Source organism: Camelus ferus, chromosome X (assembly GCF_009834535.1).
Source record: "Camelus ferus isolate YT-003-E chromosome X, BCGSAC_Cfer_1.0, whole genome shotgun sequence".
Classification (NCBI taxonomy): domain Eukaryota; kingdom Metazoa; phylum Chordata; class Mammalia; order Artiodactyla; family Camelidae; genus Camelus; species Camelus ferus.
This window is the reverse complement of record NC_045732.1, coordinates 63,137,059-63,162,623: the sequence shown is the minus strand read 5'-3', so window position 1 is coordinate 63,162,623 and position 25,565 is coordinate 63,137,059. Positions and strand designations below refer to the sequence as shown.

At 38.6% G+C, this 25,565-nt stretch overlaps 1 protein-coding gene across 1 annotated transcript in view; it reads right to left on the bottom strand.

Moving 5' to 3' along the window:
- DIAPH2 (diaphanous related formin 2) overlaps positions 1-25,565 on the bottom strand; it is a 780,329-nt gene that overhangs the window by 134,770 nt on the left and 619,994 nt on the right. The window contains exon 26 of the mRNA XM_032474690.1: positions 21,991-22,086. Within this exon, the coding sequence (XP_032330581.1) occupies positions 21,991-22,086 (96 nt within the window). The remainder of the gene's footprint in view (positions 1-21,990; positions 22,087-25,565) is intronic.

The window sequence follows — 25,565 nt, the reverse complement described above, 5'->3', positions numbered from 1 at the left end:
AGGAAATTAAGCAAATTAAAAGATACTGTCAATAGCACGCAGTACTGTCAAAGGACTAATAACCCCAGTTAAATAGTATCACGAATGGGTAGTACGTTTTTGAAAAGCAGATACCAAGGCAAGAGAGACATTTAATGTCAAAGCATAAAAGCTATTTAGAGCACAATAGCTATCACACGAAGCCATCAGTCCTTTGATTATTATTTTATCATTTGTACAGTTGACACATACGGGTACAAATAGCAGTAAAAAAAATCTATGAGGTTTTTAAAGTACCAGCTTGCACCAGTGCTAACCATGAATCATAACCAGTGCAAGCGTAAGACTCATTTCCCACTTAACGCATTTGTATGTTTCAAAACTCGCTTATTTAGGAAAACATAAACTACCAAAATTGTTAATGATACATAGCCTTTTCAAAGCAGGCTTATTTCTTTTTAGTTCAAAACTTTATTTCCCCTTCCATGAATGTGGAAGAGGCAGGTAGTCAGGAATATAAATTACTCATGTGAATTCTGTTTCAATTAGCCTAAGAAGAATCATAAATGCGAGAAAAAAAGAATTTTTAAGTTTGTTAGTATAGAAAGAAAAACATTTTTACCATAACAAAATATTAATTCCCGTGTTCTTCTGATGCAGAAGCTTGACATTATTAAAGGAGTTAGAAGAGTAGAACACTTTGCAGTACATATTGAATTTCTCACTTTAATAATGAAGATGTGATTCTGTGTAATCTAAAATTAATTGAAAGCCAGTGAAAAAGAAGCAATATTCTGCTACCTCTGTTTTGTTCTCTCCTATCCAAATTTAACAAGTGGTAGCAGCTTTCAGGACAGCATGCACAAAAGCCTCAAATTAGATGTCAAAGTTGAGTAAGTCAAGTCTGCCTCCCCCTTCTATTATTTGAATGGGCTTTCACTAATTTGTTTGATAACCTTTTTTTATTATTATTTTTAGAAAATTCTTATCTTCCCAATAAGACTGAGAACTCTGTAAATTGAACTTCACAAGCAGTGACCATTTCGTAAATCGTATGATAATTCAAATTGAAAACAAAATGACAAGTGGATGGGAAAGGAAAGTGGAGGAATCATGTAAAAGAAATGCTTTGGAGGAAGGAGGGTAAACAAGGCCACCCTTAGCAAAGTCCTTGCATTCTCGGCCCAAATGCAAGTCAAGTAAGAGCTTCGCATTTGGCAGCAATGTTGTCCTATGAACAAAGCACATGAAAAATGTCCTAGTGGCTTGCTTTCATCTTAGCTGCATATCTGACGTTTCACAGCCTGCGGAGATGTTCCCCGTATTATATACATAGGTAACGCACTATGTGTCACCTCTAAAGATCGCGTTATGAAGACTGTATTCAGAGAGCTCTCGCTCTGTGTTATTTGTCTACCAGGAAAGATGGGTATGTAAGTATTCATTTATACTCTTATCCAGTCCCCATTTATTCCTACAAGCTGCATGATCAACTGATGGGAAATAAACAATGTGCTTTAAAAACATGACTGAAGCCTTCACATCATTCAGAAGAGGGAAATTCCAGGAATAAAAGAGCTGGGATCTACCTTAAAGCAGGAACTTCCCTGCAGAGAGAAACAGAAAGAAATGAAGGCACGTAATACCACTGCAGCTGCAATATTTCTGAAGTAGGACGCTCAGAAAAGGGCACAAGCTCTTCATGTTTCCAGAAACATTACGTTTAATTCCTCTGCGAAAGACTTAGCAGCTTAGTGGAAAGCAGCAACACACGGGGGCAGGGACGGGGGACCACCGTGAAAGAAGAGTCAGCCCTGCAAGGAAATTTGCTTAAACGAATATCAGAATTAAAATATTTCAGAAATGGTTGCCTCTGATAATCTCATCCTAAGGCTGGAATAAAAGGTCATAGCTAATTGGTACAAAAGCAGCTTTGGATGCAGTTAGGAAGTGAAATTCTGTGATGAATTCTACCCAAACACTACCAATTTTTTTTTAATTGACATCTAATTTTTTAAAAAAAATTTAAAATTGTATTATTTTTTGTAGGGGGAGGTGATTAGGTTTACTTACTTACTTATTTTTAGAGGAGGTACTGGGGATTGAACCCATGATCTTGTGTATGCTAAGCATGCGCTCTACCACTTGAGCTATGCCCTCCCCCCCCGTCACTACCATTTTTACCTTCAATTATGACAGAACAGGTACCACATGTTATAGAGCCCAAAAAAGAAGCCACAAGAAGGCATACTTCAAAATTGAGTTTCTTTTCCATTTTTCAAAAAATGTTTGCCTGATTTAACATTTACAGCCAAATCAACTAGGGTAACAAACCTTATTTGATGGTCAAGAATGGAAGTTCAGTAGTAGTTTGGTAAATTACACATAATGCGTAAGAAACATGTTTTTGCATGATTTGGCAAAACAATCACGATTGATAAAAAGTGCTACTTTCCAAGGGCCACACTCGGGTTTAGGTAAACAGATTAAGCACACACACTGCAGTCTCACTTTTATTGTAGTTAGTTTCCAAGTTTAAAAAAAAAAAAGTCACGGTGAATATAGCTCAGTGGCAGAGTGCCTGCTTAGCATGCATGAGGTCCTGGGTTCAATCCCCAGTACCACCAAAAAAAAAAAAAAAAAAAGTGAATGAACAGAGGTGTATGTTTTCAAAATATTAGAGAAAAAATTAACATATCAATTAGCTTATAAGAAAAGTACCTTTTAAGAAAGTTTTGTTTAACATCTCTTAATAATAAAGGACTCCTTACAGTAGAGCTTAATTATGACCTGTTCCAGTAAAATACAGTATTTTATTTGAATAAATTTAGAGACAAAAAGCAAAAAAATAACTAAACTTGCCAACTACTTATTAAAATCCTAAACTTCTTCCTTTACACTGAACACATTCAAAGCTGTTAAGCTGTAAATAACTGTGCCTTGTGGTTTGAGGAATTTTTTTTTTCATTACAGGTTACTACAAGCCACTGAACATAGTTCCCTGTGCTATTAGTAGGACCTTGTTGTTTATCTATTCTGTACATAGTAGTTTGTATCTGCCTTTCAAACTCCCAATTTATCTTTCCCCACTCCCCTTCCCCCAGTAACCATGTTTGTTTTCTGTGTCTATGAGTCTCTTTCTGTTTTGTAAATAAGTTCGTTTGTGTCATTTTTTTAGATTCCACATGTAAGTGAGATCATGTGATATGTGTCTTTCTCTGATTTATTTCACTTAGTATGATAATCTCTAGGTCTATTCATGCAAATGGCATTATTTCATTCCTTTCTATGACTGAGTAATATTTCATTATATATACATATACCACATTTTCTTTATCCAGTCATCTGTTGATGGACATTTAGGTTGCTTCCATGTTTGGCTGTTGTAAATAATGCTGCTATGAACACTGGGGTGAATGTTATCTTTTCAAATTAGAGTTTTCTCTGGATATATGTCCAAGAGAGGGATTGCTGGATCATATGGTAAGTCTATTTTTAGTTTTTTAAGGAGCCTCTGTATATACTGTTCTCCATAGTGGCTGCACCAATTTACATTCCCACCAACAGTGTTGGTTTGAGAAATTTTTATGAGATGGTATTTTCGTTTTTTTTTTTTTTAAGAATGTATACTTTTTGAGAGCAAAAATATCATGTAGTCATTTCACAACTGTCTGTACTAATTGATGAAATAATTAATGTAGCAATCCAAAAGGTTTATCAGCTCCTTGCTACTTTACTAGCAGGAGCACTTATCAGTTTCAGCAGTGATGACATTGTAATTCCACAAAGTCTGAGAGCCAAGAGTCCATCCAGGAACTTTTCCCTGCCCCTCTGAAATGGCCTTCATTGCCCCCGTCCCTGTCACCAAGATTGGGAACAATTCTTCATAAAGTAAGAGAGGGTTTATTTGGAGCAGTAAGTCTTGTCAGTGGTATTTGGTTTGGGATAGAATGCTAAGATTTAAGAGAAGTAACATAGACTTCAAACGATGCTGACACAATTATATTTCCCCATTCCCTATCCCCTAGGTTTTCTTTTCCACAGTGGAGTATCAGACTGGGACAATGGAGGTGGGAAACGGTATCGTGAGGGAGAGAAATTGATAAAACTGGATTCTTCTGAAGCAGCAGAATGGGAAGGGAGGAAAGTAGTGTACAAGGGCCCCAGGACCACAGAGCGTGGTAAGTAGGAAACAAGTTAAGAAACTGGAAGCAGAAGGATAATCCATAATGCAAAGAATCTGTGCGGACAGCATTTAACTCGACCATAATCCTTTTTCAGTGCTTTGCATCTTCCTCTGCCAGGAAGTTTCAGTTCTAAATGAGCCATGCAAACTGATCGATACTATTTATGGCAACTCCAAGAAAAAAAAATTTAAATTGCTAGATGTGAGACTTTTCTTCCCATGTGTCCTTCCCAATCTGATACCACCTGAATTTGACGTTTAAAATATTCCGTAACAATTTCCTAGAACGTTCATTATGTTGGAACTTCATTTCTAAGTTTATTTTCTATCCCGGGACCATTACCCCTGTCAATGAGGATGGTCATTCCTCCTGGTGCCTTTGTGTTGTGGGTTTTTAGGACTATTGACTGAACTTGTTTTAATGCTCTCTACATGTGCATGAGAGTTCATTTAAGTCTGGACCTGAAAATGAAATCGACATATAAGAAAAGGTTTTGAAAAAGTCCTTTTTCTTTTCAGTTCAAGAATGTTTATGTTTGATTGCAATTATCTGTAGATACCACAATTAAGTGAAATCTACAAATATTATACACAAAGCACAGTCATTTCTCACGATCTCTGTCACGTAAAAGAGTACTGATAAAGACGACTGAGATGACATCACTAATGTAACTAAAATAAACACTGGGTTATCCACACAAAGACATACTGCTTACTCCTCCTGGTACAAATTTCCCTTCGTAGGTTAACTCCAGATATTTGAAGATAATCTGTCAGTTTATTAGGAAACAAAATAAACATGTGTACCTTTGATTAACAGCTATAAAGCTGCTAAAAGTCTAACAGGAATTATAACCATGCAATAAAGATGAAATCCAGGCATAACAGTATTAACTTTCCAAACAACAATATGAAAATCAAATCCTTGTTTGTGTGTTTCTTCATTTCTTTGTGTCCAGGATACACACTGACTTTCTGAAACCACTGCAGAGTTGTGAATAATGTATGAAATAAAAAAAAAAATCCCTGTTCATTGTCCAGAGAGTACTGTATTGCTTGCTATATACTGTATCTATGCAAGACAAACAATAGAACAGACCAGCAAACCCAGAAATCTTGAGCTAAAGCCTCCCCAAATGGAAAGGGAAAATACCACCCTGGATTCTAGAAGTCCCTGAAACAAACAGCTCAAATCCTTAGGATACTCTGACACATTAGATAAAAACCTTTAAACTTCAGAAAGATCTGTCCTCCCGAGTAAATCTGTGAGAAAACTGGAAAAACAATTACGTAGTTAATGTTGTTCTAAAGAGATTCACTGACTCCTGTCCATTTCCCCTGTCTTAGAGAATGTATTTGCAAAGACTGATGAGCAGATCTGTAAAACTTAAAACAAAAGGCTGTTGTCACTTTACTTCTCCTGTATTTTCTCTAGGACAATTTAGGAATTTTTCCCTCTAAGTAGTAGGAATAGAACAAACTGATCTGAGTTGAGAATGACAAAGAGGCAGCAGTCAAATGCAAGTACAGTGGACGGAAGAATAAGAGTAATGGCATATAGTTATATATTTTGTTTTTTATAAAAACTCGGCATTTTTCTTCACTTGTCAAGCCTAAACATTACTGAGTAGAAAGGTCATATGAAGGTAACATACACAGGACATTTGAGTTTGCCCATAAAATAAACTCAGCTTTAATGGAATTCCATTTACAGTGATGTAGAATGGAATTTCTATTTCTTTCCTCCTCCAAATTTTCAACTTGAGAGATAGCTTTAGGTACAATCTATTGAAAAGGATTTCATGTAGATTCAGTATTTTTTTTTTGATAATTGTGTAGTATTCAACAGGCAGTTGTCAAGAGCATATACCATACTTAGTTACGTGCTAGGTGCTAAAAATAAATCACAACCTTTTAATAGCAAAATACAGTTATAAACTGGAACCTTGTAGTATTTTAACACTCTGTGTCATCGATATCCTTTAGAGTTGACCTTGAGTATAACCTTTGCTTCCTGGAATATGTGAAGCACAGTACTAGGTTCAAGGTATCTGGGCTCATATTTTTGCAAATGCAACAAATAAAAATGAATAATAGGAGAACCTGAATCTCAAAAGGGTATTACAGAGCATTAGATACTCACTGCCCTCTTCCTTCCTTCTCCTCTACTCCTCTCATTTTAATGCACACAAGGAAAGAAATTACCAGGAGTAAGGTTCAAATGGTAATACACCAGAGAGGTGTGTCCAAAGGTTTCATAAAAATTGGGAGATGGGTAGTGAGTACATTCATTTCTAGGTGAATCTAGCTGCCTTTGGCCCCTGGGGCAGCAGATGGAATTCAGCTGGACAGGAAGCAGCGTTTATAAATTCTTATCCCCGTTTAGGCAAATTCTCAATAATATACTCCCGAGCCCATAGGAGGGAAATACGTCTATCATCACAATCACCAATTAGAACAATTATTTCCCTGTAGTTTTGAAAGCAAGTCGTTCTCTAGAAAATTTAAGATACTTCTGACAGTCTGATAAATACCTTGTCATTTAATATAGTTACAAATGCACAGAGTGTCTGCTCAAATTAGAGCAGTGTCATGCACCTGATATATAGGGTCCCAACCATTTATTCCTGAACTGAAGGTTTGTAAATAAGCAGGTGCTTGTGTGAGCTTAGCTATCAACATTAGCATGTCTGTGAATTTTTGACATGGAATTAAAACTACCGAGAGAAATTTACCGCTGCATGATAATTGCTTGTCCTACCTTATCCCATATTCCAGTATCTAAAGGAAGCCTGCTAAATTCATATTCTCATTAAAAAAAAGCAACCAAAATTGACCTTGTCTCCTACTGGCTTGCAGAGATCACCAATGCAGAAATCTGCAGCAGAGCTGATGATATTGTGTAGAACAGACAAGCAAAAGTGATTGAAATTTCTATAGAGAACATATCAGGGCTTGCCTAGAACAATTTTGCATATAAATAGGGCATAAATGGTCTGTGTTCAATTTGTTCTCCAGTTGTCAAAGAATCAAGGATAGACTACATAGCAATCTTCTGTTTCTAGCCTCCCTCATGCAAACCTAGATCTTATTAATCAATACATGTATATGTCTGCGTGAAAGTAAAATTAAATTTCCATAAGTGAAAAGAAAAAAACAAACACAAATTATGTGACGAATGCAAGTACACACTTCATCATAAGAGTCACATGAAGTGATGACAAAGAAAGACACTCAATTAAGTGGCCTTAAAAATTAATAGCACTTTAGAACTCAAAGCATCAGCCTCATTCTCACCTCCCTCCATACACACTCTCCTCAAAGTGTTTTTGCTAAGGTCACCAATGAATTCTTAATAGCTAAATCCACTGGATCCTTTCCAATCCTTATTTTATTGGTCCTCCTGGCTACATCTGATACTATTCAGCACTTTCTCCTTGAAAAGCTCTATTCCATCGGTCTCTGTGATACCACACTAACTTTTTTTCTCCCCACTCCTCCATCACCCACCCCTTCATGTGCTCTTTTATGCACTTTGGCTTTTAAGCTCGTCCCAGAAATTGGTGGCTTTCCACTTTTGTGGCATATGAAAATTGCCTGAATAACTTAAAATACACTATTTGGATCTGATTGCTTCAGGGAGGAACTGGATGTGGGTATTTCTTAGAAATCCCTCACCGTGATTCCATGTGTAGCCAGGGCTGAGAACCAGGACCACAAATGTTTGCTTTCTCCAGGGTTCTCCCTGCACCCGCTGCTCTTCTCTCCCAGATGATCTTACCCTCTCTCGTATTCTGAACTGTCACCTGAACATTGATCAATTCACCAAAATTCCTACTGTGTCCCCTCAAGTTAATTGCCAGCGGTAATTGAGCTAACACTGCCGAGCACACTAAGTGGCTGGCCTCAGGATTATTTGATCCTTTTTGTCCCCTTCCTCGCCTCCACCTCCGCTTCTACCCAGTGAAGGATGAATAGTAGTTTGTCTGGAGAACAAAGATAATCTGGAGATATCTGGAGAAAGCTATCCTTCTCCCCATTTGAAGGATGAATAGCAGTTTGTCTGGAGAACAGGGCAGGGGATGATGGAAAATACATGCCATGCAGTTGTGGAAGGAGACAGTGGCAATGATGAAAAGTTTCTTTCAGCCAAGACATCTCAAAAATATCTTTCCTTCACCCCCAATCTGTTTCATAACTGAATAGCTATAGGTAACTGAGACCGTGTCAGAGAATGCTCTCTCTCTATGAGCGACAAATGTCCTTCATTTAATTTATGCAAATGGAACTCTGCATTGGATGGCTATGAACCCCATACACACAACAGACGAGAAAGTACTTTGTTAACTGTAAGGCACCAAACTTGCTAAAGCATTTTAACTACATCACATAGTATATGCTCAATAATTACAATTGAATTAAGAGGGGACAATGTCATGTGTTGGGAAGTAAAACCAAGCATATTAATTCATGATTGGCAACTCCAGTCAAGACCGAGGAATGTATCTAGAGTTTCCTGTCAGAATCTCTAGAAGAGACACAACTTACCTTTCATTCTCTAACTACCTTTCTTTCTTCAAGCCCCAGCACTCAAGGTACAAAAGATAGTCTTCATTCTTTAATCCATCAACTCCTCACTCCTGGCCCTCACTGTTCTCCCGAAACTGCTCGGGAAGATGACAGCTGTTACCGGCTGGTTGACAAACCCACTGGTTTATTTTCAGTCGTCACTTTACTTACTTAACTTTCTGCAGGACGTGACCTTGCTGACTTTCTCCAATCGGACATTCTCTCTACCCTCAGTCTTCTAGGCATCACTTTTGGCTGCTTCCTTTCCTCCCTTTCTATTTTCTTTTCCCTCAGTGTCCTTTGTTGATTCCTCTATTTGTCTCTTCAATACTGTAATGCACTATTCTTGGCCTTTACCTCTCATGGGGCATAGTCTTCCTGGGTGAGCCCAAGGTTTCTATAGCCATATATACGCAGCTGTCCCCCAAATCGGTTATCTCCAGCCTCAACCCCTCTTGCTTTTGTGTGTGTGTGTGTGTGTGTGTGTGTGTGTAATGATGTACTCCTCTACTTTAGGGAGGAACTGGATGTGGGTATTTCCCCTTGTACTTAAGAGTTTGATTTTTTGCCTCCATTAAATGTCATGGTTTCTCGTCTCCTATCTGTTCTCAAATGGTAAATTATACCTTCTCATTTATACTGTTATCTTGCTGGTCCATAAAACTAGGATCATGTGTCCTCTGAGTTCCTTCTGTTTTTCCACATTTAGTTTTCTTGGTTGCCCTGTGTGGTTCTAAAACCAAATTATATTTATTCTGTTTCCCAGTTTCATTTCTTCATAATGCTTCTCGTGTGTGTGTGTGATTAATGTTTAGAACTATATATCAAAATCTAGTCATACCCAAAATGGCTAAGTTAGATTTCTATCTATTGCTGAGAAGCCAGTTTATATTTACTTATGTTGGGCAAAAAATGAAGACATAGAGTTGGTCAAAGGAGGAGAAACATGGTCTCAGTTATCTATAGCTATTCAGTAATGAAACAGATGTGGCGTGGGGGTATTTATGTGTTAAGTGTGGTTGTCACTCCTATAAGGTTTTTTCTTTCTGTGTTTCTTTTTCTTCTAAAGCTTACCTTTGCTCTTATAATGACAAAGTCAGGAATACTGATGGACAATGCTTTACAAAGTTGATTTTAAACATATGGAACTTATTACCGTAAGTGCTAACAAAGGCTGCAACAGAGAGGGTCCAGGAAGATTTAGCAAAATTCACAGAAGATAGATCCATACTAGGTTATTAAGGAAAACTGAGATGCTCCTTTCACCCACTGAACTTCTAGAAAGCACAGTCCACATTCTAGGGAACGCAACGGCCAGAGGCGAGGGGGTGGGGGGAGTTACTCTATGTCCGGAGCTGCACAAGCACACAGCTCCTATCTCATGACAGCACATATAAGGCTGCATTACATTCTTATCACGTGGATTATATTCATATTCATGTCTTCCCAAATGGTCTGTGAGCTCCTTGAGGCAAGTGTCCTGTTTGGGGTTGCATCCTCAGTACCTAACCTAGCAAAGGACACTCAGGGGGCATTCAATAGAACTGTTTAATTGTTGAATGGATATTATCCATCCCTATAGCCTCGTCAGCTACTTGCTGCTTAGTTTCTGCATTCTGGCTCTCAGTTCCATTCCACTACTGGAAAGATGCTCTTAAGAGTTACCAGGATGCTCCCAAATGGCAAATCATGGGTCTTGATCCTTTTGGATTTCACGGTACCATATGTGACTGGCGAAAATGCCCACCTTTTCTGCCTACCTTTGCTTTTAGAACGATAATGTCTTGATTCTTCCCACTCCTACCCAACTAACTGTTCCTTGTCTATCTTCTCTGCTAGTTCTACTTTTAGCCCCTAAGGGGAGGCATTTTCAAGGTTCTGGTTTTAGATCTCTTTTCTCTTAATAATCCCTCTAATAATCTCTTCCATTTCCAAACTGTAACCAGAAATCTCACAGACTCAACCATCTTCCAATGCAATCTATACTTGTATTTCCAAGAAACTTCTAGACATCCTGACTGCAATGCTCTGCAACCACTTTTAGTTTCACTTGCCCCAAACTGAATTTGTCTTCTATCACCATTCCTTTTCCTGATCTTAATAGTTTTTTTTCTCATAACCCAACTGTCCTCCCAGCTAATCAAAGTCAAAACCCTAGGATTCTCTTTGAATCTTGGTTACTCCTCTTCCCCTAAATGATCTCCTTTGATTAAGAATATGACAGTTGACATTCTAAGTGAAGTAAGCCAGAAAGAGAAAGAAAAATACCATATGAAATCACTCATATGAGGAATCTAAAAAAAAAAAAAAAAAAGAAATATAAAACAGAAACAGACTCATAGACATAGAATACAAACTTGTGGTTGCCAAAGGGGTAGGGGGTGGGAAGGGACAGATTGGGATTTCAAAATGCAGAATAGATAAACAAGATTATACTGTGTAGCACAGGGAAATATATACAAGATTTTGTGGTAGCTCTTAGAGGAAAAAAAAGTGACAATGAATATATATATACATGTTCATGTATAACTGAAAAATTGTGCTCTACACTGGAATTTGACACAACATTGTAAAATGACTATTATTCAATAAAAAATGTAAAATAGAAAAAAAGAATATGATGGTCTAATCCTAATTCATCATCCACACACCTAGAGATTAAATGTCTTAATATATAGCTTTGATCATGTTCCTCCACTGCTTAAAAACCTTCACTATATCCCCATTGCCTAAAGAAACATATGCTAACACCTCAGTCTCTTATTCAAGCACTCTATGCTGTGGCACCAACCTACTTTTCCAGCACTATCTCCATAATTTTATACTTTATACAATCTGTTTTCTTACTAGCTATACTACGGGCCATTCTCCCAAAATGCTTTGGACTTTCGAAACTCCAAATGATGTTTCATTTGACTAAAATGTCCACTATCCCCACCTCCAATTACTACTGTTGAAACCCATACTCATCCTTCAAAGCCTTTTTCTCCATGACTTTTCTCTGACACACGAATAAGGCATGAGATTTCCCTCCTCAGAACTCACATAGTATGTTATTAATACCTCTTGTATATTACCTCTTATCGTCTGCCTTATCCTGTAGTCTTTCTCTATTTTTTTATCTTTCCTGTAAGACACAAGTGTCTTATAACTAAGGAAATCTTACCTTTATTATTTCTGCATCTTTCATTATGTCTAGCATAGTACTTTTCACAGAAAAGATGTCCAATAAACAAATGAATGATTAGGGGCGCATTTCCTAATTTCTGAGTTTGACAGTAGCAAAGCCGTAACCTGGGTTCATACCCAGCCCGTCGGCACCTGCACAGCCAACAGTGGCTACTTACTACCCGTGCACATTCTGACTGGCTGGAGCCCGCATGATACCAGGTACTACTGTTTCCAATATAACTGCTGATAAGATAGCCTCCCTTAGAATAGCTTTTGGTGCCCTTAACTGAAACAATGTACTCAGCTTGAATGGGCTAGAGGCAATCTTTGGGAGCTCCTTCTGAATTAACTAATGTGGGTTCTTTGTGGGGAGGGAACATCGATTCACAGGGGAAGATTCGCAATTCAGGCAACTAATCATAGCATTTATTAACATTTTGATTTTCTAATGAAGAATTTAGACTCTTATCTCACTGTGTTTAACTATGGAGTGGAAAACACTGCAATTAGAAGCACAATTGGAGTGAAGACGGAGAAGATGGCGGAGTAGAAGGACGCTCGCAGGTCACCCTCTCCCACAAATACACCAAAACCCACATCTACAGACCCACTCAGCCAACCAGAGCACCTGTGGAACTCCGACAGAACATCGCCCTCTTCAAAAGATAAAGACGCCAAAAATCTGGTAGGAGAAAAGGAAAAAAGAAAGAACAAAAGGCAAAGCAGCGCTGGACAGGTCCCACGGGGAGGGAGCGGCAAAGGAGGACTGGCGCTCACTCGCTGGGTCTCCCCTCTCCAACTGAGAGGCCAGAGGGACGGAGGGGGAGCCTCCGAGGCTCGGATCTGTACCGAGCAGCCCTTGACTAACAGAACTAAGTTAAACGGGCACAGAGCGTCCCCCCGACACCCAGCCTGAGACGCCGGCCGGCAGCGGCGGGCAGGGCCAGGCTGCCCAAGCCGGGCGGAGGACGGAAGTGGCTGCACGGAGGCAGCCCCGGGGGAACGCAAGGGGCTGCGCGTGTGGCTGTGGGTGCACAGGGCAGAACATCCTGGGCCCTCCATAAAACAGCAAGGTTGATGTGCTCTTGGGGGAAGGGTGCACACCCCCATCTCTGAAAACCCGCGGAAAGTTTTCGGGGGAAGAGAGGCGGGGCTCAGGCACAGCTGCCATATCCTCCGCGCTGAGCACTCAGGCGGGGGCGGGGGCGAAACCTGCATCCTCACCGAAGGGCTTAGCAGCCACAAAGGCCAGACTGAGACTGGCCTGCAGCCCGGGGCACATAGGATCCTTCCATCCTGGTCCCTCAGAGAACTTGCTCCACAAAGACAAACAAGGAGCTGGGTTTTGGCTCGGAGCAGGGACAGGGCTGTCCCTCCGTCTTCCCGGAGCCCACCCGCGGAGCGCTGACCAGGGCGGAGCGCCGACCAGGGCGGAGCGCGCAGCCGCACAGAGCAGCGGAGCTACCAGCGGCTCAGGTAGAGCGAGAGCGGCCCCCCACCTCCCCGCCTTTCGGGCAGGAACACAGCCCCTGACCGAGGTGCTGGGAGGGGGCATGACCCGCCCTCCTACCCGGCCAGTCTGCAACATCTGACTGCGGCATCCGGAGGGGCAGCGACCCGCCCGCCCACAGCAGAGAGCTGCATCTGACCCAGTGTTGGGAGGAGGCGCGATCTGCTTGCCGACAGGTGCTGGGAGCAGCACAGAAGAGGGCGCCAACGGAGGGCCTCTGAAAACAGCAAGCTGAGCTTCCAAAACAGGACGAAGACAGAAAGACTTCACATTAAAAGCACACAGACTCCAGGAGAACACCGACAACCCCCCCCCCTTTTTTTTTAAATCTGTTTTTACCTGTTCTATTTTCTATTACTCTCTTAATTTTTACTTCTTAATTCATTTCTATTTCTCTTGGGTTTGATGTCCTGCTATTGATTAGACACAGGTTTCAAATACATCTATTCATCTCCCCCCCCTTTTTTTGTAAAGGTTTTAAAAGGACGTCTCAACCCGATTAATACTCTGCTTTAACTCACTCTTCTATTATTCATTATACACTGTTTTCAAACCCTCTTTCTCCCTTCTTTTAAAATTCTTTCTCTCTTATTTTTTTTTTCCTAAGTTCTATTCCTAAATAGGCATCAGATAGATAAAATCCTTAAGGACCAAAATAAACAACTGATACTCCATAAACCACAGTGCCAAAGAGGTATGAGCAAGATGAAGAAGCAGAAAAACCTTTCCCAATTAAAAGAACAAAAGAAATCCCCTGAAAGAAAGATCAACGAAATAGACTTCGATAGCCTACTAGATGAAGATTTCAAAAAAGGAGTGATCGAATTGCTGAAGGAATTAAAAGAGAGAGTGTTTAGAGATATAAAATATGTCAAAAATGAAATTGAAGCTATAAAGAAGAGCCAAGTAGAATGGGTAAACTCATTGACAGAGATGAGGAATGATCTAATAGCTGTGCAAAGCCGACTAGATAATGCAGAGGAACGAATTAGTGATCTAGAAGACAGGGCAATAGAAAGCACCCATTCAGAAGAACTACAAGAGAAGCAAATAAAAAATAATGAAAATAGCATAAGGGACCTATGGGATAATATAAAGCGTCCCAATCTTCGCATAATAGGGGGTCCCAGAAGGAGAAGAAAGATCAAAGGGGATTGAAAAGGTTTTTTGAAGAAATCATGACTGAAAACTTCCCAAACTTAAAGAAGGAATCAGATATCCAAGTACAGGAAGCTCAGAGGGTCCCAAACAGGAAGAACCCAAATAGACCCACACCAAGACATATCATAATCAAGATGGCCAGAGTCAAGGATAAAGAAATGATTCTAAAGGCAGCAAGAGAAAAGCAAAGAGTAAGTTACAAGGGAACCCCCATAAGGCTCTCAGCTGATTTCTCTACACAAACACTACAGGCCAGAAGGGAGTGGCAAGATATATTCAAAGCCCTGAATGAAAAAAAGATGCAGCCTAGGATCCTTTATCCAGCAAGGCTATCCTTGAGGATAGAAGGAGAAATAAAGAGTTTCACAGACAAAAAAAAGCTGCAGGAGTTTAGCAACACTAAACCCATGCTAAAAGAAATATTGAAAGGGCTATTCTAAATAGAAAAGCAGCAGGATGCTACAGAAATGAGAAACACACAACTGGAAAGGTGATAACTCATGAATTACAAATAAAGTAAACATGAAATTATAGAAGAAGATATACAAATCACTGAGAGTGGGAGAGGGAGGCAGGGAAATATAGAATATTTCTTTCTTTTTTAAATTTTTTTAACAGTAGGATGGGTTTGAGATCATGTTACTATCAGTTTAATAAAAACAGTTATAGTAATGGGTTGACAGATTTACAAAAAAGGGTAACCACAAGCCAGAAATTTACAAAGGAGTCACAAAAATTAAATAAAATCCATGATAATACAAAGGAAAATTACCAAACCACAAAAGGAAGAAGAAAGGAACAAAGAGGATATACCAATTCAACTGCAAAGATAAGTTCAAAATGGCAATAAACACACATCTATCATTAATTACTGTAAATGTTAATGGACTAAATGCTCCAGTCAAAAGACACAGAGTGGCAGACTGGATAATAAAGCAAGAACCTTCAATATGCTGCATACAAGAGACCCAATTTAGGGAGAAGGACACATATAGATTGAGAGTGAAAGGATGGAAAAGGATATTCCATGCAAATGGAAAAGCCAAAAAAGCAGGTGTTGCAGTACTGATTTCAGACAAAATAGACTTTAAAACAAAGGCCATAAAGAAACATAAAGAAGGACATTTTATAATGATTAAAGGAGTGATACAAGATGAGGATATTACACTCGTTAATATATATGCACCCAATATAGGAGCACCTAAGTACATACAAGAATTACTAACAGAGATAAAGGGGGATATTGATGGGAATACAATCATAGTTGGAGATTTTAACACTGCATTAACATCACTAGACAGATCTTCCAGACAGAAAATAAACAAGGCAACAGAGAAATTAAATACTACAATAGAAAAACTAGATCTGGTGGATATTTTCAGAGCATTACACCCCCAAAAATAGGATATACATTCTTTTCAAGTGCACATGGAACATTTTCCAGGATCGATCATGTACTTGGGCACAAAAGAAACCTCAACAATTTTAAGAAGATAGAAATTATCTCAAGCATCTTTACTGACCACAATGCCATGAAACTGGAAATCAACAACAGAGAAACAAAGGAGAAAAAAAGGAAAGCATGGAGATTAAACAATATGTTATTGAAAAAACAATGGATCAATGAGGAAATCAAAGCTGAAATTAAAAAATACCTTGAGACAAATGATAATGAAAGCACAACCACTCAAAACCTATGGGACACAGCAAAGGCAGTGCTAAGAGGGAAGTTTATAGCGATACAGGCCTTCCTCAAAAAAGAACAATCTCAAATAAACAATTTAACCCACCACCTGAATGAATTAGAAAAAGAAGAACAAAAAGCCCCAAAAAGCAGCAGAAGGAAGGAAATAATAAAGATCAGAGAGGAATTAAATACAATAGAGATTAACAAGACCATAGAAAAGATCAACCAAACCAAAAGCTGGTTTTTTGAAAAAGTAAATAAAATCGACAAACCTCTGGCCAAACTCACAAAGAAGAAAAAAGAGAGAGCACAAATTAGCAAAATAAGAAAGGAAAATGGAGAAATTACAACAAACAAAATAGAAATACAGAATATCATATGAGAATATTATGAAAAACTATATGGAACCAAACTGGATAACCTAGAGGAGATGGACAAGTTTCTGGAAACATACTGTCCACCAAAACTGAATCAAGAAGAATCTGAACACTTGAACAATCCGATCACTAGAAAGGAAATAGAAATAGCAATTAAAAACCTCCCTACAAATAAAAGTCCAGGACCGGACGGCTTCACCAGGGAATTCTACCAAAGATACAAAGAAGAACTCATACCAGTCCTCTCAAACTCTTCCAGACGATTGAAAAGGAGGGAATACTCCCAAACTCATTCTATTAAGCCACCATCACCCTGATACCAAAACCAGGCAAAGACACTACAAAAAAAGAGAATTATAGGCCAATATCACTGATGAACATAGACGCCAAAATCCTCACCAAAATTTTAGCAAATAGAATCCAACAACACATAAAAAAGATTATACATCATGACCAAGTGGGGTTCATCCCAGGGACACAAGGCTGGTTCAACATACGCAAATCAATCAGTGTAATACATCACATCAACAAGAGAAAGGACAAAAACCACATGATCATCTCAATCGATGCAGAAAAAGCATTTGATAAAATTCAACACCCATTTATGATAAAAACTCTCACCAAAGTGGGTATAGAGGGAACATATCTCAACATAATAAAAGCTATATATGACAAACCTACAGCCAGCATAGTATTCAACGGTGAAAAACTCAAAAGCTTCCCACTAAAATCTGGGACAAGACAAGGATGCCCACTATCACCACTCCTATTCAACATAGTCCTGGAAGTCCTAGCCACAGCAGTCAGGCAAGAGAAAGAAATCAAAGGGATCCAAATTGGAAAAGAAGAGGTAAAAGTGTCATTATATGCTGACGACATGTTACTATATATAGAAAACCCTAAAAGGTCCACACAAAAGCTACTAGAGCTGATTGAAGAATTCAGCAAGGTAGCAGGTTACAAAATTAACGTTCAAAAATCAGTTGCATTTCTTTACACTAACGATAAATCAACAGAAGAAGAAAGTAAAGAAACAATCCCCTTTAAAATAGCACCCAAAGTAATAAAATATCTGGGAATAAATCTAACCAAGGAGGTGAAAGAATTATACACAGAAAACTATAAACCATTGATGAAGGAAATTAAAGAAGACTTGAAAAAATGGAAAGATATTCCATGCTCTTGGATTGGAAGAATCAATATTGTTAAAATGGTCACACTGCCCAAGGCAATCTACAGATTTAATGCAATCCGTATCCAATTACCCAGGACATATTTCACAGAACTAGAACAAATCATAATAAAATTCATATGGAACCATCAAAGACCTAGAATTGCCAAAGCATTACTGAAGAGAAAGACAGAGGCTGGAGGAATAACTCTCCCAGACTTCAGACAATACTATAGAGCTACAGTCATCAAGACAGCATGGTATTGGTACCAAAACAGACATATAGACCAATGGAACAGAATAGAGAGCCCAGAAATGAACCCACAAACTTTTGGTCAACTCATCTTTGACAAAGGAGGCAAGAATATACATTGGAATAAAGACAGTCTCTTCAGCAAATGGTGTTGGGAAAACTGGACAGCAGCATGTAAAACAATGAAGCTAGAATACTCCCTTACACCATATACAAAAATCAACTCAAAATGGATTAAAGACTTAAACATAAGACAAGATACAATAAACCTCCTAGAGGAAAACATAGGCAAAACATTATCTGACATACATTTCAAAAATTTTCTCCTAGAAGAAATAAAAGCAAGAATAAACAAATGGGACCTAATGAAACTTACAAGCTTCTGCACAGCAAAGGAAACCAGAAATAAAAGAAGAAAACCTACGGAATGGGAGAAAATTTTTGCAAGTGAAACCGACAAAGGCTTGATCTCCAGAATATATAAGCAGCTCATACGACTCAATAAGAAAAAAATAAACAACCCAATCCAAAAATGGGCAGAAGACCTAAACAAGCAATTCTCCAAGGAAGACATACAAATGACCAAAAAGCACATGAAAAAATGCTCCATATCACTAATTATCAGAGAAATGCAAATCAAAACTACAATGAGGTATCACCTCACACCAGTCAGAATGGCCGTCATTCAAAAATCCACAAATGAAAAATGTTGGAGAGGCTGTGGAGAAAGGGGAACCCTCCTACACTGCTGGTGGGAATGCAGTTTGGTGCAGCCACTATGGTAAACAGTGTGGAGATTCCTCAAAAGACTAGGAATAGACTTACCATATGACCCAGGAATCCCACTCCTGGGCTTGTATCCAGAAGGAAATCTACTTCAGGATGACACCTGCACCCCAGTGTTCATAGCAGCACTATTTACAATAGCCAAAACATGGAAACAGCCTAAATGTCCATCAACAGGTGACTGGATAAAGAAGAGGTGGTATATTTATACAATGGAATACTACTCAGCCATAAAAACCGACAACATAATGCCATTTGCAGCAACATGGATGCTCCTGGAGAATGTCATTCTAAGTGAAGTAAGCCAGAAAGAGAAAGAAAAATACCATATGAGATCGCTCATATGTGGAATCTAAAAAACAAAAACAAAAACAAACAAACAAACAAAAACAAAGCGTAAATAAAGGACAGAAGTAGACTCACAGACAGAGAATACAGACTTGTGGTTACCAGTGGGGTGGAGGGTGGGAAGGGATAGACTGGGATTTCAAAATTGTAGAATAGACTACACTGTATAGCACAGGGAAATATACACAAAATGTTATGATAACTCACAGAGAAAAAAACGTGACAATGAGTGTGTATATGTCCATGAATAACTGAAAAATTGTGCTGAACACTGGAATTTGACACAACATTGTAAAATGATTATAAATCAATAAAAAATGTTAAGAAAAAAAAGAAGCACAATCGTAGAGCTACGTATTCTACATGCCATAGTTGCCACCTGTAAGCAATGATAATGGGGTTGGCGAGTGGCGCAGTACATCTTTGCTGTTTGTGGTTGACCCTGATTTCAGATTGTTTGGCTATTTCCTCTAATTTTACTTTTCTTGGGAAAAAAAGCTTTCTTTATAATTTGTTTTTTCTGCTTTTATCTCATCATGGTGAAGTAGAGGTTTGGGAACAGGAACAAGGATGCTGAGGTTGAAGAGGGAAAGTGTGGCAAGAGAAAGTCAATGGGATCTTGGAAAGGGACCAAATAAGGTGCCTGAGAAAGTGAAAACAAAAGGGGACCGGCAATAAAAGATGATTCAGCTAAGAAAGGCAGAAACAGGAAGGAAATCAGGAAAAGCCCTGGCTTCTGCTGCTTTTAGAAAGAGGGAAGCAGACGGGAGAGCTTCTGTGCCTGCCTTCCCCTCACCCCCCTTTTCAAGCTCTTCTACTGATGTTCGAGATGCTTTACCAATCCTTGCCACAGTCTGTCTTCTAGTTTTTTCTTACCGCTGGACATTTGCATTGGCTGCTGTCACCTGGAATGACTGCCAGGGCTAAATGAGCTGATATTTTTGCCCTTATGTGTTCATGGAGGCCCTCCAACTACAAATCAAAAGAGATCCCAATTTAGAGCATTTGGAATCAGCACTGGAAAATGATGCCATTTATGAATATATTCTTGGTTTCACAGTTGACAACACTATATTCCCTTGAGTACCAAACTTACAGAAACCCCATGGAATGATCTCTCTCTTGGTACAGTCTTTCGAGAGTCAGTGTGAGGTGTGAGACTAATCAGACAGGGGCCTTACCAAATGTCTTTTTAAAATAAACAGCCTAGAAAGATGATGGCAGTTCTTTTATGGTACAGAATAACATGCTTTTACTTATCAGCTGCTGAACAGAGAACTGAATTGATAGAATAATTATTTCAGTTTGCTTTTCACTGACTATCAATGCTCTGATGGTTCAAGAAAGAGCAGGGAAGGTTTCTATTTTCCTTAAAAGGTGGAAGGGGCCTCTGATAACATGGTTGAACATTCTCATTTTACAGATCAAGACTGAGATTAGACGGATTGGCTGCCTCATAGTTACAGATGAGTAGTGCTCCTAACATTCTGCAATACAGCATCACCTTAAAAAGTTAATGTGAACATATAAATATAGGTTTTAATTTTCTTTCCCCTAGTCTACTCTTTCTGGAGGCCATCTCCAATGTCTTCGTACATATAATGCAGTCCAGAACACTTTTCTCCTCTCCACCAAATCTAACCTTCAGACGAATCTACCCAACAAGATTCACTCAAATGTGAAAAAGATGAAGATTATTTACATTATCTTTCGCCATGAACTGCACCACTGCCAAAAGCTTTCCTGGACAATTCTGTACTGGTCTTCCATTTCTTTCACTGGTTTATTGGAGTACAATGGTTTTGAGAAGTACCAATTTCCATTTTAATGAAATGTGATCGCTTCTATTCCAAACACAGAATATTTCTGAATTATAGGCTATTCAAGGCAAATCTTATTAATCTAAATTAAGTAGAGTACTCATATTTACTCTTAATTTTCATTTTTTTCATTTACTTCTCCACATAGCTCTACAGCCCATGATGAGAACTTTTATAATCAACACACCTTATTTCTCCCTCTACTTCAAGAAGGATAGGAACTAAAAAGATAAGAATTTCCTTAAAGGAGGTGGATAGCTCAGCTTACTTGGATGATTCTGGGAGGGGCCACTATTCACTTCAGCCATAGGGCATGGACAGAAAAGATGGACGACTTTCTGGTTCCACTTGAGTGAGGGGTTTGTTTTGCTTCTTTTACGTTTTTTCTCTCCCTGAGATCAATTTTCATACTGTGGTTTTGTTACTAATCAATGACACACAAAAAAGGGGTTCCAATGCTTTAGGACTTTTGGGGACCTTGGATTATCTGTGCCTCTCCTCTCTTTAGTAACCTGGGGAATGGAGAACAGATGGTACTGCAATGCCAAAATGGCCTCTGGAAAGGAGCATCACCTTAGTTTCCTTACCTGTAAGCAGCTCACACACCATCCTGAGGGCCAATTACTTGTAATGATTTAATTACACATATGGTTTTAAACCACCTTCTACCCAAACCACATGCTCATAAAGTAACAATTAAAAATATTTAATATTAAACACAGCAGGAATCCTTGTTTCTAATTTTTTTTTGCAAAGTCTACAGTTATTTGAAGCTACTTTTACCAAGTTGAAACTTGTGATCACGTAGATATAGAAGCCTTCTGAGACTTCACACATGAACTGAGATCAACTGTTAAAAAAAAATCATTGCGAGGAAGGTTTGGGGTTTTGTTTTGCTGTTGTTGTTGTTTTTGGTACTTGACGCTGAACATTTACATTTTATAATACCATGTGAGCTGGAGTGGGTTTTACCTGGATTCCTCGGAATCCGCTTTCTGCGATCTCGGAACGCTGCACCTGATTGCAGGGCTTCTAGAAGATTATCCATCACGCCAGTCTCATCACCCTCTGGAGGAAGGGAGAAATCGGAATTAATCTTGGAGCAATTAAAGTTAAACTACGGGAAAATAAAGGGAAAAACTCCTGTCAGATTTACATAATACCCCTAAATTAAAGACATATATCTGTTTTAACATAATGGATCCTGTCAGTTTCTGGCACCGCAGACTACTTTGCTTATTACGCACCATTAAGCAAAATTCATGCCAATCCCACTGTTCTTTCAACTTAAAGACCTTGTCTTTTGTATTATTGATGACACGCTCAGTATGCAAATAAACAGTAGCTGATCAGCTACTGCTGCCTTCCTGTTAAGATTCTTCTAAGATATTCCTCAGCAAGAAACCACTGACCCGGCTTAATGCAATCAATGCACAGGGCGTAATTTGATGAAGCGGAGTTACACAAGGTTAAATACTGATTGTATTAATACCTTCAGCATTCAACCATCATCTGCGATTATCTTAAAAGACACTATTTGCAAAACACATTTGCATTCAATTCGTACCTAATCCATATCCTTTACCCATTTTGAAATGCTGACATTGTAGAAGGAAAAGGTGACCACATCATCTGAAAGGCCACATTTTACATCTGAGAGACATTCACCAGAGTCTCATCACCCCTTTTAGAATGCGGTTGTGTTTCTAAGCTGTTCCTATGGGAAGGAACCATTAAGAATCCAGGAATGGAGTATTCAAAAAATGTTCATGGAAATTCCTAATGGAAATGGAATGAAAACATTTCATCCTACTCTTACCTTTGACAATTCTGGCCATCAAAAACACTTTTAAGATCTGTTAGAGCAAGGGGTCCATTGCCAGAAACTCTCTACTATGCTGTGAACAACCCACTGTGAGCTGAGGGCCCTCTTCTCAACTGGCCTCACTGATGAAAAGGACGCTCACCAGGTGGTGAATAGAGTGGTAGCTAAGTGTGCGGGTCTGCAATAGAGACCATTTGTAGGCAGGAGGATTAAGAGAAGAAAAAGGGATGAACGAGAGAGAGAAATTGTTTCTGATGTTATTCCAAAGCAAAATTAAAATCCTACTTTGTGTAAAGAATTGACTGTGGGGTATCAGATGACAGGAAAAAATATTCTCTTATGGGGCAAGAATAAGCTATAATCTTTGATTATGCTCTTCATTTGACATGAGATTTCTTCAATGTTACAATCATTTATTCTCTTGAAATGAATTCTTTAGGAAAGGATTTTGAATTAAAAATAAAAAGGAAACACAGAGGTTCTCAGGTAGACAATTTGGTGAAAACAGGAAGTAGAACCCCCAGTGACTAAACAGGGAAAGAGGATTGTGCACTCTTAGGAACATTAAGGCTGCAGACTCATGTGAACTATCATCACCTGCCCTTTACAATAGAAAGAAAAGAGGAACTGAAAGAAGTTTGGCATGGCTAGAATGTATCTGGGAGAATTAAATTTTACGCAGTAGGCACTTTACATTGGTTGTATCTTTTAATCCTCCCAGTGACATATTGAAGCAGGCATTATCTTATTTTTTCAGCTGGGGATACTGAAACTTTAAGCATCTTGCTCCAGATCACACAGCTGGCATGTGGAGGGGCCCAGGCAGAAACCCAGATCAATCTTTGCAAGACAGCTAGAAGAAGCTGAAATGGACTAGGCATGTGGTGGCCAGATGATGAAACATCATAATGGTATTGTTAAAAAAGAGATGATGGGCCCAAAAGGGAGTCACCTGTGCTATGACTCACATCACCAAATGGAGACTTAATACCTAACCTAACCGCAGTTTCAGCCTCTCCCAGGAATGTCATTTTAACCACTTGGTCTAGAATTTTCTGGTCAATACTAGTAAGGAAATCTGCCGGATAGACTCCCCGCTGTCCCACAAAAGAAGGTGATCTTGCTTGAACAATCCACTCTTCGCTAGAATAACTTCCTTGTCTACCTCCTTCTGCCTATAAAAATCTTCCATTTTGTATAGCTCTTTGGAGCTCCTATTTGCTAGATGAGATGTTCCCTCATTCATGATTCACTGAATAAAGTCAATTAGGTTTTTAAAGTGTACTCAGTTGAATTTTGTTTTTTAACACTATGATATGGGCTTGAGCACTATCTTATAAGACAACACTCTCCAATAGATATATAATGCAGGCCACAAATGGAGCCACAGAAATAATTTTAAGTTTTCTAGTAGCCATAGTCAAAAACTAAAAAAAGAAACAGGTGAAATTAATTTGAATATGCAATAAATAACTCAACAGATACAAAAAATTATGTATCTTGCATTCTTTTTAACAGATCAAGTCTTAGAAATCTAACATGTTTTTATTTCGGCATATTTCACTTCAGATTAGCTACATTTCAAGCGCTCAATAGCTATATGTGGCTCGTGGCTATTGTATTGGGCAGCACAGCTGTAAGCAATATAGGAAGTGACTTGATGAGGTTTATACTTAGAAAGACTTGTTAGACAGCACTATGGAGGATTACATGACAGAAGGCAGGGAGATGTTTAGGAGTGTAGGATAACCATCTAAGAGACAAAAGACTGAACTAAAGGGTTAGCAGAGTGAATAGAGAAGATGGGTATTTTAAAGGTATTAATAGTAAACCTGGCTAGGAGGGTGAGATCAGGGGGCAGGGAAGGGGTCTAGATGACAGGGGATAACCAGGCTTGAAATTTTTTATTTTTATTTTTTGAGGAATATGTAAGTAGAGAAATCCAGTAAGAAGTTGGAAATATGAATCTGGAACCAAGAAGTGAAGTCTGGGTTGGAGCTAAGGATTAGAGTTCTGTTGGAAGATGGGTGAGGTTAGCCTGAGATAATCATGTATGAGAAGGAAGGGGACAGGATACAATTCCTGAGGATCCCAGTTTTTAATAGGCAGTCAGGAGAAGCAGAAGTGCAAAGAAGACACAGAAGGAATTTTTAGAGCTATAGAAGTATAACCAGAAGAGAACTACAATACAACTGAATTTCATGTATCCTTATAAAAAGTTATTACAAAGACAATGTAAGAAAGATGAATATATGTATAGAAGTGAAGAGAACAGAATACCAAACAGTATGTATTTATGATTTTACATAAATAATATGCAAACATGAAAAAATTTTATAGCATAACGACATTATGGATGCCATGTCATTAAAATTCTTTAATGCTATCATTGTTTATAGACTAAAAAGATGGAAAGAACAAATATGACATAAAGTAGAGAGGAATGAAAAAATAAATCTCTTTGCTTAATTTAATGGTTGCCATCTGACAACACTTATCAAAATATTATGCTAGATCACTCATAGGAATAGAAAACATACCATAGTTACCAAAGGGGAAAGCAGGGGGAGGAATAAATTAGTAGTTTGGGATTAGCAAGATATACAATTACTATATATAAAATAGATAAACAACAAGGACCTACTGTATAGCATAGGAACTATATTCACTATCTTATAATAATATATAATGGAAAAGAATTTGAAAAAGAATATATATATAT